Below are 17,672 nucleotides of genomic sequence, written 5' to 3' on the forward strand. Positions count from 1 at the left end.
ATTTGATGAAATGGGGCCCTAGAACCTTTTGAAGAACAGATTTTTTTCACAGTTGCAAATGTTGCACATTAGCATATTTCCAGCAGGAGAAAATCCTAAAGTTAAGATAGATTTCTTCCAATATTTTAATGAAGGTTTGACTCCCACTCCTTTATTGGGTCATCAAACCAAATGATAAACAAAATGAAGAAATCAAAGACTTTGCTGAGGAAAACAACACTGCTCCACCTGACCACAATGCCATAAAAAAAAATCTGTGGAGAATCCATGATTGGAAAATCTATCAATGTGAGTATATGGGTAAAGAGCAACTGTGGCAGGAAATACTTCCATCATCAAATGAAACAATGGATGAAACTTGATCAGCAAAGATTTTTTTTCATGATCTCTATTAAATGACACTATGATCTGCTTTGGTTCTGTAAAACTGTTGTTTGGGGGGAAAAAAATAATAGCAACAATTGAGTAATTTTACTTTTAACAAATACTTTTTCATTATGATAGCTTTGTTAAAAATAAAAGCAATTATTATAAAAACTAATTAGGGATGTAAGAATTCACTCATGAAATGCGCCAACTTTCGGACACCGACACTAACACGGTTTAGCCATGAAACTACACTACCCACAATGCTTCAGTTTTGCATCACGGATGACTTGGATTATCACTAATGCGCATGTGCATGGCGGACAAGTTATTGCGCTTATGCAGTTTTTTTTTTTGCAGCAGCAGCAGCAGCAGAGAAACGAGAGAGCCGCTCTGGTTAACCTGGCGTTGTGAATTTATACTTTGATTTATTCCATTGATGCATATTTTAAGCAGTTTAAATCGGTTTTATATTGATTTGTGATGAATCTTTAAATCCCTAACGCTAATATATATATATAAAATATTTATTAAACATAAAAACAGCAAAAAAATAGCACATGCCTATTAATTAAAAACAGAGTATACGCAACAGGAGGCTCATATGACAGTTAACACCAAGTTGCTGAGCGCTTTTTGACACTTCTTTTAACCACCAGAGACATCAATAATGCATGCTACTCTCGTAGAGTCTAAGTGCACTATCAAATGTTGAATAAAGACAAGTAGACACAAAAGGCCTTTAAATTCAATATTAATTAGCATGGTGTGCTTGTTGATGCTCTCCCTCTTGCCCAGGCAAAGAAGGCAACCGCAATAGACTCCAGCAACGCAGAGACCACGTCTGCATGTTACCATGGAGACGGCCTCATTTTCACCATACTGTTGCAAGAAGCCAAACCCAAACCTGAGACTACAGAAAAAATATTAAGTTCCTTATTTATGACAAAATAGACGTGTTTTCTGACGCATAAAATAATTTTAACCGGTCCAGCCTTAAAGAAGATAAGAGTATGGACCTTTGTACTTTGTCATGAAATGAAACCCAAGACGCAGAAATTATTAGACATGGTGAGTAAATTAAAAACTGTGCATAGAGCAGCAATACATTCTGATAGCAAGTTATCAGCCCTCTTAATTAATCCTTCATGTGTGGTAGCGATCCAGGAGCAGAGCACACATTGAGAAGAGAAAGATAAGGAAAAAAATGAGAAAATCCTTTTTTTTTGGGGGGGATAAAATGTGACTCGGAATAGAACCCAAAAATCCTGAGTGTGCATGTAAGTGTACACGTATCTATTTGTGTGTCTAACCATGGCACTAATGGTTTCTTCCCAGTCAGGTCTCTCTCTTGGATGAATGTGAGCCAGTTCAGGCACGAGGTCGTCCTCCTCCAGAGGCTGTCCGAGTCGAAGGCCCCTGCATGCATGAAACACATTGCAATAAATATTTGGACTCTTTTTTTTGCCTAATTTACAGTAAACGACAATACAATCATTTTTTTTTAATAAATAGAGTTTCTAATTGCTAGTAATTGCCATGTTTAAAATAACTTCTTCACTGTGTCAGAGTCATCCAGAAAAGGGTTGTAGCATTTCCTGGCAATGACACACATCCCTCATCTTGAACACCCCAAATGCCGAGCTTAAGCCTCACTCACCAATTTACGCTTGAGGTCTACAGATGTAAACAAAGCAGGAACAAAGCTAATAATTCAACAGTGCATTTCACCTGCCCACTATCACCCTTCTCTGTTCGTATGTGTGGGGCGACCAAGACATTCCATGGATTCCTGAAGGCCAAGGCGTGTAACAGCAAACTAACATACCTAGTGCACCTGCTCCAAGCAACGACACACAACACAGTGGTTCACATTTTTTTTATATGAAGTAACTAAAAAAAAAAAAAAATCGGTAATAATAATGAGAGCCATTCTACCATTATGCACATCATGAACATGAACACAGCATTCAAATTTAGGTGGGAAGAAAAAAAAAAATCAAATAATGAATCAATTAAAGCGGTAGGCTGATCGACTGGTTAGCACACCCGCCTTGCAGCGCAGAGGTCATCGGATCGAATCCGGGTTCCGGCTTCCCTGTGTGGAGTTTGCATCTTCTCCCTTGCCCGCGTGGGTTTTCTCACGGCACTCCGGTTTCCGTCCGCATTCCAAAAACATGCATACATAAACACTCTAAAAATGGTCCCTTGGTGAGATTAGGAGTGTGAATGGTTGTTTGTGTAATGTCTATCTCTGCCCTGTGATTGGCTGGCGAACCATTTAGGCGGGTGTCCCCCGCCTACTGATCAAGGATAGATGGATTTAATTTAAGGCGCGCCGGATTACAAAGGTGCATTGTTGATTTTAGAGAAAACGTTAAAAAATCTTAAATGCACTTTGAAAAATATGCCATGTTGCCCAGCCTAGTTTACCCAGAACTTTTTTTGGGACTTTAGTAAACGCTCTCACAGCTGCTCTGAAAAAGCTATTTGATTGGCTGAGACATGTCATGTGGGAGGAGTAACACTGCACTTGTGTTAGCCAAAAAACATAAAAAGCTCTATAGAATATATATATAGAAATAAAAAAAAAAATTTCCTTTTTATGCCCTAAATAACAGCCGGTCAGTCATACTGCACCACAATAAGCATTTATCACACGCAGGATTTAGCAAATCCATTTCAGAAGCAATTAAGCATCAATTAGCTCAGCCAAACACAGGCAAGGAGCCCATTTAAGTGCCTATGATTAATGTTTATGAAGCCTATCATGTGAGCAGAACAGAAGCATGGATGCATGCCACCACCTAAAATTACCAACAGCTTAGTATGCGCATTTACTCATGTTTACTTTTTTAGTCTGTATGAGGGAGAGATACCATCTATGGCGTACTAAGCGACGATCGAATGAAAAGGGAAAAAGGCTCACGTTTCAGCTCGGCAAAATAAATAAACAACCGATAGTTCAATTCACTTTTACTTGTATTCTTTAATTCTTAACATCAATATCTGTACCCGTTCATTAAAAGGCTTTGTCGCTAATCGACTGAATTTGCTTATGAACAAATAGTTCAAATGAATCCAAATGGAAATTGTTATGTGAATGCTTCAGCTGATGATAAGATCTAGTCAGAGTAAATAAATTGACTTTGAACATAATTAGATGCATACAAACATTAGTCCCTCTCTGAATTGTGCATTACTTTTGAGTTTGGTCCTCAAAAACCTTTCAAGAATATGATTTTAGGATCAAATATGGGGGCCACAATGCACAGCAAATTATAAAGCAGGCAATATACTGCCTTGAAGGGAAGGCTAATCTATCCTGAAGTTCATCTTAAAAGGCAAACACAAGTAGATCTGACGAGGAAAGAAGTGTCGGATTGAGGTGTTCTCACCTGACTTCAGCCCAAATCGTTTTATCGAGTATATGTAAAGTGAGGGTTTTCTGTCATTATTTCATGTTATTTAATCCACTGGACGCAAGCGGAAGCTCCTCTGTGAAATGAACTAGTTTTAAGTAAAAAAAGGATTAGAGGTTTATGTGGAGCTTTTTTTGTTTTTTGTCGATGCAGCAAAACTGCCTTCGGCCATGCTCACGCAGCGCGGCCGTCTCATTTATTTTCAATGGAGCCCATCTGCTGCTGCAGCAGCCACAGTAGGGCAGCAAAGTGAGGGCGGAAAATATATCTGGGATAACTTAAAAACTCAATGTGAGCTTTTATGGAAATGCGCTGACCAATAGAATAAAATTCAATTGATAAAGTCCTGCCTGAAAATTACAAACTAATCTACAGTGGTGAGATGGAGAACATTTTTTAACTTAACATTTTTAACATTAACTTCTTGTCCGGTGTTAAAACTGTCAATGCATATTTTGACGTAGACGGTTCTTCAAAATGAGCAGACAGAGAGGTAGCACACAATTACCCCATCTCCACATCATCCCTTTTCAGCCTTTATTTTCTCCGATTTTCAATCACTGGCTTTTTTGTCGTAATACTGAACCACTGTCTAATGTATGCTAAGCTACTGCTGCCATGGTAACCCTGGGGCAGGATTTAGACCTAGTTCAGGACTGTTACAACAGTGTGCTGGGAGCAGGTGGGGGCTGAGCTACATGAGGCAAAAGTAAAATTACAGACTGATTTTCAGAGCCACATTTATAGGCTACTGGGTACTTTGATGAAGGATATCGGTAGGTGTAGTTTAAAGACCTCCCAAGAGGGACAATAAGAGCAGTAATTGATTGAAACCCAAAATGAATAAAGTATGGCAGTCTTAATTTCTACCATGCAATATATCTCAAAGGAAACCCCCACAAAAGATGTAGGAGGTTAGTTAGAACTCACTGGGGGATTGTAACGATAAAATGTAACGTGGACGTGACGAGTGATATCCCACGTGCACGCAGTAGGGACTGAGAAAGCCTCCAAAGCATCGGAAATCATGCCCAGTAACAAATAAGCGGAAATTTGTGTATTTGTATGCAGCAGCCTTTTGCCAGCAGTGTTTGGCCCAAAATGTCCTTGAGTAGCTCGTTTTGTGTGCGTGTGCGTGCGCAATAAGGCATTTGCGCATGCAAATGCTTGAGGGTGTATGCATGATGACAGTGCACGGATATCTAGGAGTTAGTGTAGCAATGACGTAACGAGCTGAAAGCTAATACACTCGGGCTGCAAAAGGAGACACTGGTAGTTGAGCTGCTAGTTGAGGAGGTCATTCAATTAAGGGAATCTTTTTGTTTCCAGTGGTGTCGGTTCTTGACGCCTATCACGGTGTGACAACAGGTTGACGGGATGTGGCTGGGGGCGAAATAGGGAGGTGTGATGGTGACGATGCAATTTCGATCGACTAACTCAGCTACGGTGCTCGGGCATGCCGAGCTATGCCTCCACCTCCGCTGCCTCTTCCTCCCCCTGCGTGCATATACTGGGATCATTTCTCCTTGAAGCATACGCAAAGCCAAATGGCACCCTCTTCTGTCATCAACACTCCCGCACATGCGTGTTTGCACTCATACACACAGCAAACTGACACATTCTAAGGATCTACCTCTCAATCAGTGAATGAATCACATACGCATAATCAATCACTGACATAAACACTTCTGACTCCAACCAAACTAGCACGAGAAACCCAAGCGCAACCTAAGGTGTGGTCCTCTCCTAACTCAAGCAATCCTCTCCTTCGCCGCTTTACTCTGGTGCAAAATGTTTGGAGTGTTATCTCGTGCAATGTGCGTGTGGCTTGTTACAGGAGGCCTACCTGTCCAAGACGTCAAGGCTGGACGTGGCTCCCAGCAGTCCAAGTGCTGCACTCCCCACCGCTGCGGCAGCCCCGCTGCCTGCCTCCATGATACTGACTCACCGCAATGTGTAGCCTGCCAGAGAAATGGAGAGAGAGAGAGAGAGAGAGAGAGAGAGAGAGAGAGAGAGAGAGAGAGAGAGTGTGAGAGAGAGAGAGAGAGATGTGCAGCCTGCCAGAAAAATGGAGAGAGGGGGGGGTGGGGGGGGCGAGGGGAGTATGGGTAGAGAAAGAGGGAAAATGACAGATGAGCTCAAATAAATCATAAACACAGATGCAAGAAGGATGCTGGCAGCTTTGGGGTGTCTAGGATTGTGACAGACACGCAAAAAAAGGCAAAGTGTCATTTGGCAGGCGGATAAAAGTGAGTAAATAAGAGAAAGCCATTAAATGCATGTGCAGCCTGTGCACCTAATAATTCCTGCTCGTCGAGCTCGTAGAGCATGGTTTACCACCGGTTTCATCACATGCAGATTCTGGGCAACAAAACCCAGCGTAAATCAACAGTTAAATAGGCTGCTTGGTGTCCTGTGGTGCCAGACGTCTCTATCTTGGACCAACAATTTCTATGTTAAAATACGATGCTGCTTACCAACTGGACGATCTCTAATGCCATAACAACAATAGTTAATTGCTCCGCAAGTCTATGTCGGCTTTCCTGAGCATCACTGACGATGCATTGCACACTCAGGAGAGTGACGTCAAGGAGGGGAGGGGGGCAAGGAGCAAGAAGCGTAGGAGGAGAGGATCTACACAGAACATATATAACATATATATATATATTTTCTTTTTTTTTTTTTTTAAACCAATTAATTTTTTTAAACCAAATAAATAAAAAAATCCCATGATTAATTGCAATTAAAGGCATAAAGGCACTATTTTTTGTGAAGCTTGTAACAGATATTTACGTGAATAATATCTTGGAATGAATCCAAAATCACCAAATATGAAGTATATTTTTTTAATTCAAAGACGGTTCTAATAGGTTTCTTTGATCCTTAAATATGGTTTAAACGAAGACATTGTTACAGGCAATGTTCTTTTCTCAAAACTGCCAAAAGCACCACACTCCCAAAGGTAATTTGAGCAGGCAGTTTTCTTCTGAGATGAGGTGCTAAAGATGTACTGCTAATATGGTACAATATTTGCAAAGTATGCTAATTATTTTGGAAGTAAATCAAACTGAGTTTACTGAGTTAAAAATAAATGTAATTAATCTCCAGAGTTAACTCTGAAGCAGCCATTCAACACTGTTGAGAAACCAGCATTTTAAGAAATTCTGCAGACAAACGGTAGGCAGCATGAATCGCTGAAAAAAAAAAAAGGCGTTTTTTTTAAACAGCCCTTCCAGCCTTGTAAAAGCAAGTGAATGACGACATTCCGGTGGAGATGAAAAATATCTAATTTTACTCTGTCACTGCTGATATGTTGTTATATAAGTGCAATTTTTGTGAACATAGCCTGAGCCTGTTTTATTTATATTTTTTTATTAAAATAATTTATTTATGTTTCTATAGTTCAATGCTGACATTCAATGGAAAATGGCCCAATTGGGCTTCAGCGTCTGTCGGGTAGGCGGTGGCCCGACAAATTGCAATACTGGCCCGGAGCCATCGCGCTACCGTTAATGTCAGGCCCTGCTTGACTGCGCTTTAGTGAACAAGATCCGCTCTTTTTGCTGCTATGATGTCAAAGGAAACGGTGCACGTCAGCAGGCATGAGCTTAACAAAAATAAATAAAAAACATCCATAGCTCAATCGATCAATTTTGATATTGATTTTATCAGGACCTTTTTTGACCATAGAGCTACTTTTCAAGCAGCCAACCTCCGGTGATCCAACTGTGCACACATGTGCACACATATGTGGACGGATATGCACGCATACACGCAAACCAAACTTGGACCCCATCATTAACAAAACAGGCACAGGTAGCTCACAGAGCTTTCCACCAAAAGTCCGCAAACTACCAGTAAACCCCGATCAACTGGTTAGGACTATGGAGAACGGCAAGATGAGCTGAATGTATTTGTCGCCGATTACGCCAAGAGCTGACTCAGAAGCGCTTGGATGACATCACTGGCTAATTTGCATATCAATGCATTTGAACAGTCTGCTTTCAAATGAGGCAGAGGGCTTGAACAAGACAGACTGAGGAGGACTCACATTCTTTGCTTGTTAGAGGTGGAGAGGAGCCAGTTGAGGAACAAAAGGGGGAGAGTTTATGAGAATTAACACATTGTAGAGCTGCATCCGCTGCAAAGCACAACATTATATAACGAAAAGTCTTTTAAAACCTGTTCCTTTAGGCTCGGTGCACAATGAGCAATGTGGCTCAAACCGATGGAATTGCCGGAGAAAGGTTTTGCTGCAAATTCAAAATTTTAATCGTGAGGGAATGGCGTTGCAATGTTGCGGGTGTAACAGCCAATTAAAAAAATACACGATTAAAAAAAAAAAAAAAGAAGTTTCTGGGCTTTAAGCATAATTGAGACCCAGCAATGCAGATATTTTGATACTGAAGGGTTAGAAAGTCCGAATTTTGGTATCGTGACGGCACATATAATTTATCACGCAAATCCACATCGCCAATTATGAGTTGAAAATGGGAGAAATGACGAAAATATTTCCCGTACTCGCCACACCGGCAAAAGGGCCAACTTGTCAATCAAAATTTCCCCGCACCGTAGGCCAGGCTGTGAAGCGCAAATGTCCGATGTCCAATAAAGGGATTATTTTCACCAAAGTGAAATAGAGGGTTGTGATGCAACACTGATCTTGTGCCAAATCACTGTTATGAACATTTTGATATGACCACATGGTAAGTGAAAGCTGTTGAAAGAGACAGACTGTGCATTACTAAAGCGATGAGGATTTTCTTTTGGCTGCTCCACTTTTTGGCCTAATCCTCTTCTCATTTAAAAAGTACTTCACACAACATACATCATATTAAGAAACGTAGCCCCGAGCTAAATTTTTGCTCCATTGTGATAATACAAACTAGACTGTGATAAAAACGTGGCTCCCCGTGTTTCATAAATGAAAAGTTAAGACTTCTTTATACCGCGCGTACATCACTTTTACCTTTTTACTCGAGCGCAACCCACATGCGTCGATTTAAAATTGTGTTGCAGTTTCACTCCTAGTCAGAAGGTGTCGCTGTGGCTGATATTGGCTCAGACACCACAGGCTGGAATTTCCTCTGCCTTTTCCGGCCAATTCCGGTTGGCGTTTTAACTTTGTCGAACAACGAATAAAGAGTCGAGAGCAATCAGAATCTAAAGGACCGAAATGACTATATGATGCATTTAATTGTATTGCGAAATACATCAGGAAAGCGGCGACGAAGTCGGTATATGCATGTGTACAGAACACCTACGCAGCCGCCAAGCTAATTTGCTTCGCAGCATCAGCAGCGAGCTGCGTGGTGCGGATTCGCTCTTTCTTGGTGACAAATAAATTACCCTTAAATCTGAACATCATCACAGCTTTTGACATAACGGACCAATCGCAAGAGAGAATGCGCGCTGCATCCCACGCTGACGTGTTGCTGACATGTCGCAGACGTGCTGCACAGCACAACTCGCCGGTCACATAAAGCCTGCTCGTTTATTAAGAGGCCTTTACATGAGAACAGCAGGCCAATCTGCTTCTGCAGGCAGGGCCACCAGCACAGCAGAGAGAAAGTCTGCAGCGGTGAAGTCAAATAAACCAGCTTTTAATTTATCGGCCTTGAAAGTTTAAAAAAAAAGGCAGATGCCGATAATCGATAAAGTATTGGCCTCGATAATCAGCCTGGCCGATAATCGGTCTTTCGGTATTCTAAACCACCAAGAAATAAATCAAACAGAAACAAGAACTTGACAATCCAGTTATGCACACAAATATCGCTGGCGTCAGGCCAAAACCTTCCGTCACAATTTGTAAAATTTCTTTGTTTTTTTTGTCATTTTAGGACTCTTGTGAAAAGTGGTACGAAGATTCCGCCCTATGTCATCTATATGTAAATTGTCCATATTCCCACATCACAATTGTGAACTCATCCGAGTGTACCAGAGTGATGTTTGATCCAAGTGTGACAGAAAGACAGGCTGGTTCAAACTCACAGTTCAGCGATGGGGTCCTTCCATGCTTGTCATGTCTACATTACCTTGCCTCCGCTTCTTCTTGATTAATGAGCCCAGAATAATGTCTTGTCGCTGCTGCTTTTTGTCCACTAAAGTGCACTGACCAGAACTACACTCCACAAACGGTGGCATAAATCTTAAAGTTAAAGTCTTTTGGGCCTATTAATCCAAGATGTACAATATACAGACATTTTATGAAGCAGATTCCTGAGCAACCATCTGTCTTACGGCACAGATGTCACATGGATATCAGCTGTCACATCACTCACGCCAACTAGCAGCTACAATATCAATTATGTTGACGTGGTGATTGCCATATGTCACTTTGTCAAGTATTGTATTATGAAGGAATGGTTATTTGAACATGAAGAAAGAAAAAATCTAAAATATTTCAATAAGAATGAAAAGGAAATAATAACCAAAGAGCATCTAACAAAGGTTTTCCATGCCCAAAAGGGAGTGGGAAAAAGACTTATTCAATCCCACCCCTTCTCCATTTTTTTCTTAATTTATAGCTCGATTCTTCATCCATGGTTAAAAAAAATTATAATAATACTCATCATAATGAACCGCTACATAGTGATAATATGAAATCCAAAACCCATTCAAAGTACCAAATAATATTATGGCATATAAAACAATGATATTTCATTTCAAATTGATTTATTTTGATATTGTTTTAAGCCCCTCACAACGACTGGTCATTAATTTCAGTGCAAAAAATGAAATACAGAATCTTGGTGTTTTTAAATTTTTTAAATTGAATTACTTTCTTAATTTATAATTCCTTCTCTCACTTTGAACATTTTTTGAATGTTTTGTTACTATATACATACAATATGCTGTTTGAAATGTAACAATATCCACAGATTTTAATAGTTTCGCCTGTAAGAAAGGTAAATGAGTGTGATCGCGATAGCCTAATTTATTAATTATTCTTATTGCTTTTTTTTTTTTTTAAATAGGTCATTAAAATTCACTCCAGACCCCAAACAACACCTCACAAACATCATTGATACATAAAATAAACAGTTTCAGGCCAAAAACGGACCCTTGTGGGACACCACAAACAATAATCAAATAAGATGAAGAAACATCACCCAATTTAACAAGCTCAGAGTAGATCCCTTTTCACCTCCTCGATCAGTTCCAGAATCCCCTTCTGCTGCAACCTGACAGCAGTAATTTCCTCTGCTAGCAAGTGGAGCGACTTTTTAATTTCATCGACCTCCTCGTCCGTAGTAGACTTTATTGGTCCCAATGCGGAAATGTTTGAAAAAAAAATTGTCGATGATTGTTTATATGCATGTTTATAAATCCTCCACATTTACAATTCCTGCTGTACATCCTGACTTTTTGAGCATGTTTCAAATGGCACAATGCAGCAAAACAAAACAAGAAGTTGGAATACCTATTTGGAGTTTCTATATTGCTACGAACCAGCGACCTGCATTGCGGAAATTTAAAGGTCCGAATTTCCGAAGGAGGAACTGCAGCCGCTGATAGTACCGTCAATTTTACCGACAGTTTGCTCCATCTTAACGTGCTAGTCACATACACACATAATGACACACCAGCGCAAACAAAGTTTGACAGCTGTTTGCAGTTTGCCCCTGATTTCCCCCTGGTTGCAATAAACCACACGTGGAAATGAATAAATGCTGGCTTTGCGCCAAGACCACCGTGGCTGAACAATGGCAATTAGGAAGGGAAAGATTAGATTTTTAGAACGTGAGCTTGGGGTCCTGACTGAGGAGGTGTCAACGGAACGGAGAGAAATCTAGACATCGGCTTTATCGTCATTAAATGGCGTTAAGCTGTCGTGAGCACCTATGGAGATGATTAACACAATCGAGTTGCTTGACTTTGACCCTCAGCCCTACAACTTTTAAATCGGTATGATCCTTAAGAATGTTCATAGGTATTAGAATGGCATCAAAGTGAAGTGCATCCTACATATTTGTTTTGGGACAATTTGTTTCGAAGTACGAACAAATTGGAGGCCACGGAACGGATTTTGGTCAACTTCAGAGTTTCCACTCTTTATGGTAATCTCAAAAGCCCTTTGACTTTCCATTTTGACACGCACTGACCTTGATTCTGTCAGTACTGAAACTCCAGCTTGCATTGTCATGCCATTGTGAAGTCAACAGTTTAAAGAGCCTGGTGAAGTTTTTATCTCCTTATTTATGTCATTTGATACTCTCTCTCTCTCTCGCGTATAAAATATTCAGCCACTTGAGACTGGATGTCAGAAAAGTGACCTTGTTAATTCAATTCACCTTCATTACATGAATACAAAGGAGGATGGTGCGAGCTCTCACAGTCTGACAAAAGCGTTGGTGGGACTTGAATAGCGCAGCACTGCATACTTGAATGTGACTGTTGTTTCTGCAGGTCATCACGTTTTAGTAAAGTTCTCGGAAACAACTGTTGTCTAAAATGAGTTGTTCATATCGAGGTCATCTGTCTCCTTGTATTACTCTTCAACTTGGTGTGTTGCTCAATGCAAAGCATTTTGCTTCACACTTAGTATTTTGCAATATTTATATAGTAATTAATTAACAATTAAATATTTATATAATAATTAATTAATAATTGATTATTTATATATATTAAATAATATAATAATTGTTTATTATTTAGACTTTATTCATTGTAAAACTGTATCCCTATTTTACTCCATCCTCTTGCTAATTTGTTTAAAATGAATGATGTTCTTTTGTTATTGATCACATTTCATATACGGAAAAAGAACTTTAAAATTGAATTTATTTTTATTTTTTGTTCAATAATTTGACATTTGTTAACATAAACAACAGAACCAATGTACAGAAAACGGGTATCGACCCAGGTACCGACAATCGGAACTGAACGTCTTCAAATGTGAAAGGTACTCAAGCTTCCCTAACAGTCACAGAGCATCCCGAGTAATTATGCCTAAATAAATAAATTTGATGGCAAGTCCGTTCATCCGGAAAAGCAAAATGACAATGTTTGAGGGGGACTGGAATTGGGAAAAAAAAAAAATTGACAAACTTTTTATGATGGGTGTCACTTGTATAGCACTTTCCAACCAGCTATATTTCCAGCTACCTCCTGAAAAGTGTTCTCATATAACAAAACCCATTGCCAGAAAAAGTCATGAATGAAAACCATTTTGTTGAATCCTGATCTCATTATTCACCACTGTGCCTTTGTGGGAATACCATGACAATTTCCTAATCAGCGCCAGTGTCAATGCCAGGATTGTTTACGGGAGACTGGCAACTCTTTGGGAATGTCACGGCACCCTCTGAGGCTACTCGGCAGACGGGGGGGCCAGGAGGGAGATGCTTTTTCACACTAGCTTTGGAAAGGCTGCAGCTCTTTATATGTATTGGAGAATTTCGGAGGACAGCCCGGTTACTACTATGCATAGCTAAAGAGCACGAGTGAAGAAACCACAATGCATGCCTAGCCCCTCACGCTGCACTAGTATCTAAAGCTTGGGGTCACAGGTCAAGGCTGGATTTCTGCATGGCCTTCAAGAGAGAGACAAACAAGGAAATCTTTGAGAGACTGGGCCGTTTCGTGTATCAAAGAACGACAATTTTGATGCACAATCAAGGAATGCTCATTAAGCAATGAAAGACCAATGTCTCTTGAACAGGCATGGGCAAACTACGGCCCGGGGGCCACATGCGGCCCGTTAAATGTTTTAATCCGGCCTGCCAAGCTTGAAAAAAAAATTAAATGACTAAACCTTGTTAATGTTTTATTTTCTAACTACTCTGGTGTGTCAAATACAGATATTTTGTTGTAATGCTTTTGTTAACTTTCATTCAAAATTAAATGTATTTTTTTTCCTCCGATGAGGTGAGGTTACCAAAACACTCCATCCATCTGCTCCTGGTCCGGCCCCTCTGTCAAAAATTTTAGAACCCATTGTGGCCCACCAATCAAAACGTTTGCCCACCCGTGCTCTAAAACCCACCCTTGTTGCATCTCTAGCCCAAAATCAACTAACTAACTTGTAACCATTAATACGTCGCAAAACTGAGACTCAAACGTAGCAACATCAGTCAAAAGAGAGTAGAAGAAGATGGTTCCCAAAAGCTTCGCCTGGCTCATGTCCCCAACGCAGGAAGGGGAGAGGTCAAGCTAGCGAGCAACAGCTTTGACTAGTCATTATCAATGATGGCAATTGAATCACATCAAGCGTCAACATGCTTGGAACGCTAACATAGCTTTCAGTGCACGGATTTATTTACATTCATAAAACCCAAACATTGCCTGTTGCACCGAGTACGTACTGAACCGTGACCCTGACAAAACAAAAAATATCATTTCGAGTGGCGCGTCAAGTACTTCTTTAATCATGGCAGAAGTAGCCATGCATTGGAGTGATCATCAAATAAGTAATTAATTAATCTTACTGGCGGTGTAAAGTCAAGAGAAATAATTGGCAAAAACTTTGTCATCCTGAGAAAACTTTGCTTACAATGCCTTCAAGCAAGGCAATTCCTAACTAAATTGTCACGTGATGCACACCGCTGCTGTATCACAGTGTGACCATGTACCCCAAAACAGTTCTGTCTGGCTACTTTAGTAGTAATTAAAGGCCTTCGTGTATATCTGATTAAGCCCTAATCTAATATGTGGTATGAAGTATCAGAAGCCTGAAGAACGCTGGATCAAATGACATGTGGGGGTGGAAAGAGGAGCTTTCCCACACTCTCGCAGGGTTCCGACGCCTTATTTAAAAGTCAGATTATTTTAAAAGAGACTGGCAAATAGGAATATAGGAATTCTTCAAGTTTTTTTTTTTTCAAAATTTAAGGTTTTAACACAAAATACGTTAGGGGTCTTTTTTTTTTTTTTTACCTTGCTGACTCGGAAAATTTCTTGATCATCAAGAACATTTCTTGACAAACTGCCTTTTGTTTCATATTTATTGGAATTCACGCCCATTACTTTATCAATCTAATACGTCTGCTAATTAAGCAGATGGATGGCGTGCATGGTGGTGCATTTCATCGAACATGCAACACCAATGTGAGAATGCCCCGAACACATTCCATTGTCAAATAGGGCTGAACAATTAATCAAATTCAAATCGACATTGCAGTGTCATAAAATACAATTTTCCAATCGTAAAGTGTACAATTTGTGTGTGGGGTGGGGGCGTGTCGGGAAGGACTGCTTCATTTCGGTCAGGCATCAGGCTTTATTTTATATATGTATATTTTTATTCATTTATATATTTCTATATTATCTCGATATGTCCTGTGCTCCAGATGCGCAGTCCACATTTTTACTTATCATTGTTTCATGAAACATTACAAGCCACAAACATTTTTGCATTATTGTTGTAATCTGAAGTCTGATTTACTAATTTATGTCTATTTATGTTACGTTATGGGACACTAGTTTTGTACAATTTTGTTTTCTCTCTTTGAATTTCACTCTTTGGAATGACCTGCTGAATGTTAGACAAGCCTCGTTTCTCGGCCCATTTTTAAAACTCATCTTGAAACACATTTTTATTCCATAGCATTTGAGTTGACATGGAATTTGTTTTTTTTTTTTACTGTGTTCTTTGCGCTCATGTAATTAGTTCCCCGTTTTACCTGTCTTTTTTATTGTATGACTAGGTTTTACTCATATACAGAACATCCCTGCAACAATGCTTGTTTTAAAGTGCTTTATAAATAAAGTTGAGTTGAGTTGTAGTGAACACTTGTGACTACAATTCAAAATTCTAATTGAATTGCTTCAATAAACTCTCATATTAATTCCTGACTCATTTAATTTATTTTAGCATAAGCCCAACGTGAATGTTATTGCTCGTTTTTTTTTCATTCATGAGAGACGGACCTTAAAAAAAATAATCATTGTAAATCGCAATAGGGGAACAACATCACAGTTACAGTCGAGCAAAAATAATCCATTCAACAAAAAAATAATACAAAATGTGTATACTAGCCTGACGCCAATATGTTAGACAGCATTAATGATATAACGCAGAACAGAAGCCTAAATTTAAAAAAATTAAAAATAAATAAAATAAAGATTGTGGATTAGCCAAGAGAGTGCACACCATGAGTGGGGTAAGAGGCTCTTTCACGCATGCACGCCATTTCACATGAGCAGACCAGACTCCGTGTCTGGTTTCCAAAAAGTAATATGGAGCAACCATAGAAAGACAAATCTCACATAACAACAACAAGGTAACATGAGTGTGCATGAATGAATACCTCCGTTCGGGTCGACCCTGCAGCGTTTGGCGACCACCCGTCGGATGGCGAGACGAGTTTAGCTTTCGCTGTCTGCGTCTGGTTCTTCCCTTAGGACCAGTTGTGTCCGCATCGCAATTTTAGTCCGAAAAAATGATGATGGAACGTCTTTGGGGGTCATTTTAATGTATCGCACGGAATTGAACAATCGGCGCCAACATTAGACTAAACAAAAAGACTCCCCCGGGGCTCTCCAGCGGTTTCCAGCCAAATGTCCTTGTGTGGAGGATAATCATTTCTTTCAAATTACATATCTTGACTTACGGCATTGGGTTTAATTGTTTTCCTTTTGATTCGCAGCTGGCTGTTTTCAGGTTTTAATAAAAAGTGCCCGGTTGCTCCCTCCATGTGCAAGTGAACGGGAGCACAAGTAGGAAAGTGATTACTAGCTGGAGCACAGCAGCGGCGTCCTGACTGTGTTGCATTCGCGAGAGTTGGAAATATTAACTTCAACATAATCTCATTGAAATAAACATATTTAGCATTATTTTTCAGTTTCCGGGTGTCTTACTAACATGTCTGGAACATGGTTTCAGAAAAAATATCGAAAGGGTCAAGAAGTTTAATACACTTTACACCTCCTTGTATGTGAATGGACAAAATTAACAGTGAACACAGAGCATGACAGAACTCTGGCCGTCAATTGAAAGTGGCTCTTGAATATAAGCGAGCCTAGCTTCCAAATTATGGACAAAACAACTCTGGGCAAGTGTGTTTTTGTAAATGAACCCCACCTTGGTATGTAAACAGTGTAAAATGGGGTACAAATGATAAAAAAATCGACTTTCCATTCCCATCCATAGGACATTGTGAGAAAGTGAGCATCCCCTCAGATAACTTTCACAGGGAACAAGTGGTTATCACATCTCCTCTTTGCACGTTTTCCTCTTGCTTGCGTGTGCTTTCTCTTCTTTTCCAAAAACAAGCATATTGCGTATAGACCATTTGTGTGCACGTGAGTATGAGTGGTTGTTTGTCTGTTGGTGCAGCTATAGCATTGTACAGTACACAGGACACATTTTGCTATATTTTATTGTCACAGGAGGAATTGAGGAAGGGAAAAAATGACTTCAAGTTTGCCCAATCCCATCTCTTTACATCTGCTCATTCTTGTTACTGGCAGATGAGGATTGGCCTGTTTTACTTCTCTTGACATGTTTACAGGCCTTGGTGACAGACTGCCTCAAACTGAAGATAAAAGTGAAGAGCCTCCGTAAATTCTGTCCTTAGTAGCACAGTGTATCACTGATTTTATTTGACTGACTAAGAAAAATAGACATTTTTAGTTTCTTGGCATTTCCAAGACAAGGAAGTTGTTTTTGGTTTGGAATTCATGAGGATCTAAATAAACCTGAACCTACTTGACTGGAGTGCTTATTTCAATACCCTCCCCCATTTTTCTCCTTTTGTCTCTAGTAGACTGACCCAAACATCCGGGACTAAAATGATTTCAAATTGTTCCATGAATGAATTGAATTCAGCTGCAACAACTGCAGTCGGCAGATAATATTGTAGTCTGTTCCGGCAGTGTAATCTTTATTTTAAAAAGGTTTAGCAGCTTACACAAAGACAATAATCACGTTGAGAGAAGATG

The 17,672-nt window shown here is 39.8% G+C and overlaps 1 protein-coding gene across 4 annotated transcripts in view; it reads right to left on the reverse strand.

The window, feature by feature from the left end:
- arhgap32b (Rho GTPase activating protein 32b) overlaps nt 1-16,459 on the reverse strand; it is a 54,880-nt gene extending 38,421 nt beyond the window's left edge. For 2 of the 4 annotated variants that reach the window (XM_088278941.1, XM_088278938.1), the window contains exons 1-4: nt 16,040-16,459; nt 5,820-5,845; nt 5,635-5,779; nt 1,680-1,785 (exon numbers count right to left, since the gene is read on the reverse strand). In XM_088278941.1, the coding sequence (XP_088135067.1) occupies nt 1,680-1,785; nt 5,635-5,723 (195 nt within the window). In that variant the 5' untranslated portion in view covers nt 5,724-5,779; nt 5,820-5,845; nt 16,040-16,459. Of the gene's footprint in view, nt 1-1,679; nt 1,786-5,634; nt 5,846-16,039 lie in introns of all 4 variants that reach the window. The other 2 variants (XM_088278940.1, XM_088278939.1) reach the window with 2 other exon arrangements.
- Between the last annotated feature and the right edge of the window lie 1,213 nt (nt 16,460-17,672).

Source organism: Idiotropiscis lumnitzeri, chromosome 17 (assembly GCF_059441095.1).
Source record: "Idiotropiscis lumnitzeri isolate Australia: NSW breed Sydney's pygmy pipehorse chromosome 17, RoL_Ilum_1.0, whole genome shotgun sequence".
In the NCBI taxonomy this organism is placed as follows: domain Eukaryota; kingdom Metazoa; phylum Chordata; class Actinopteri; order Syngnathiformes; family Syngnathidae; genus Idiotropiscis; species Idiotropiscis lumnitzeri.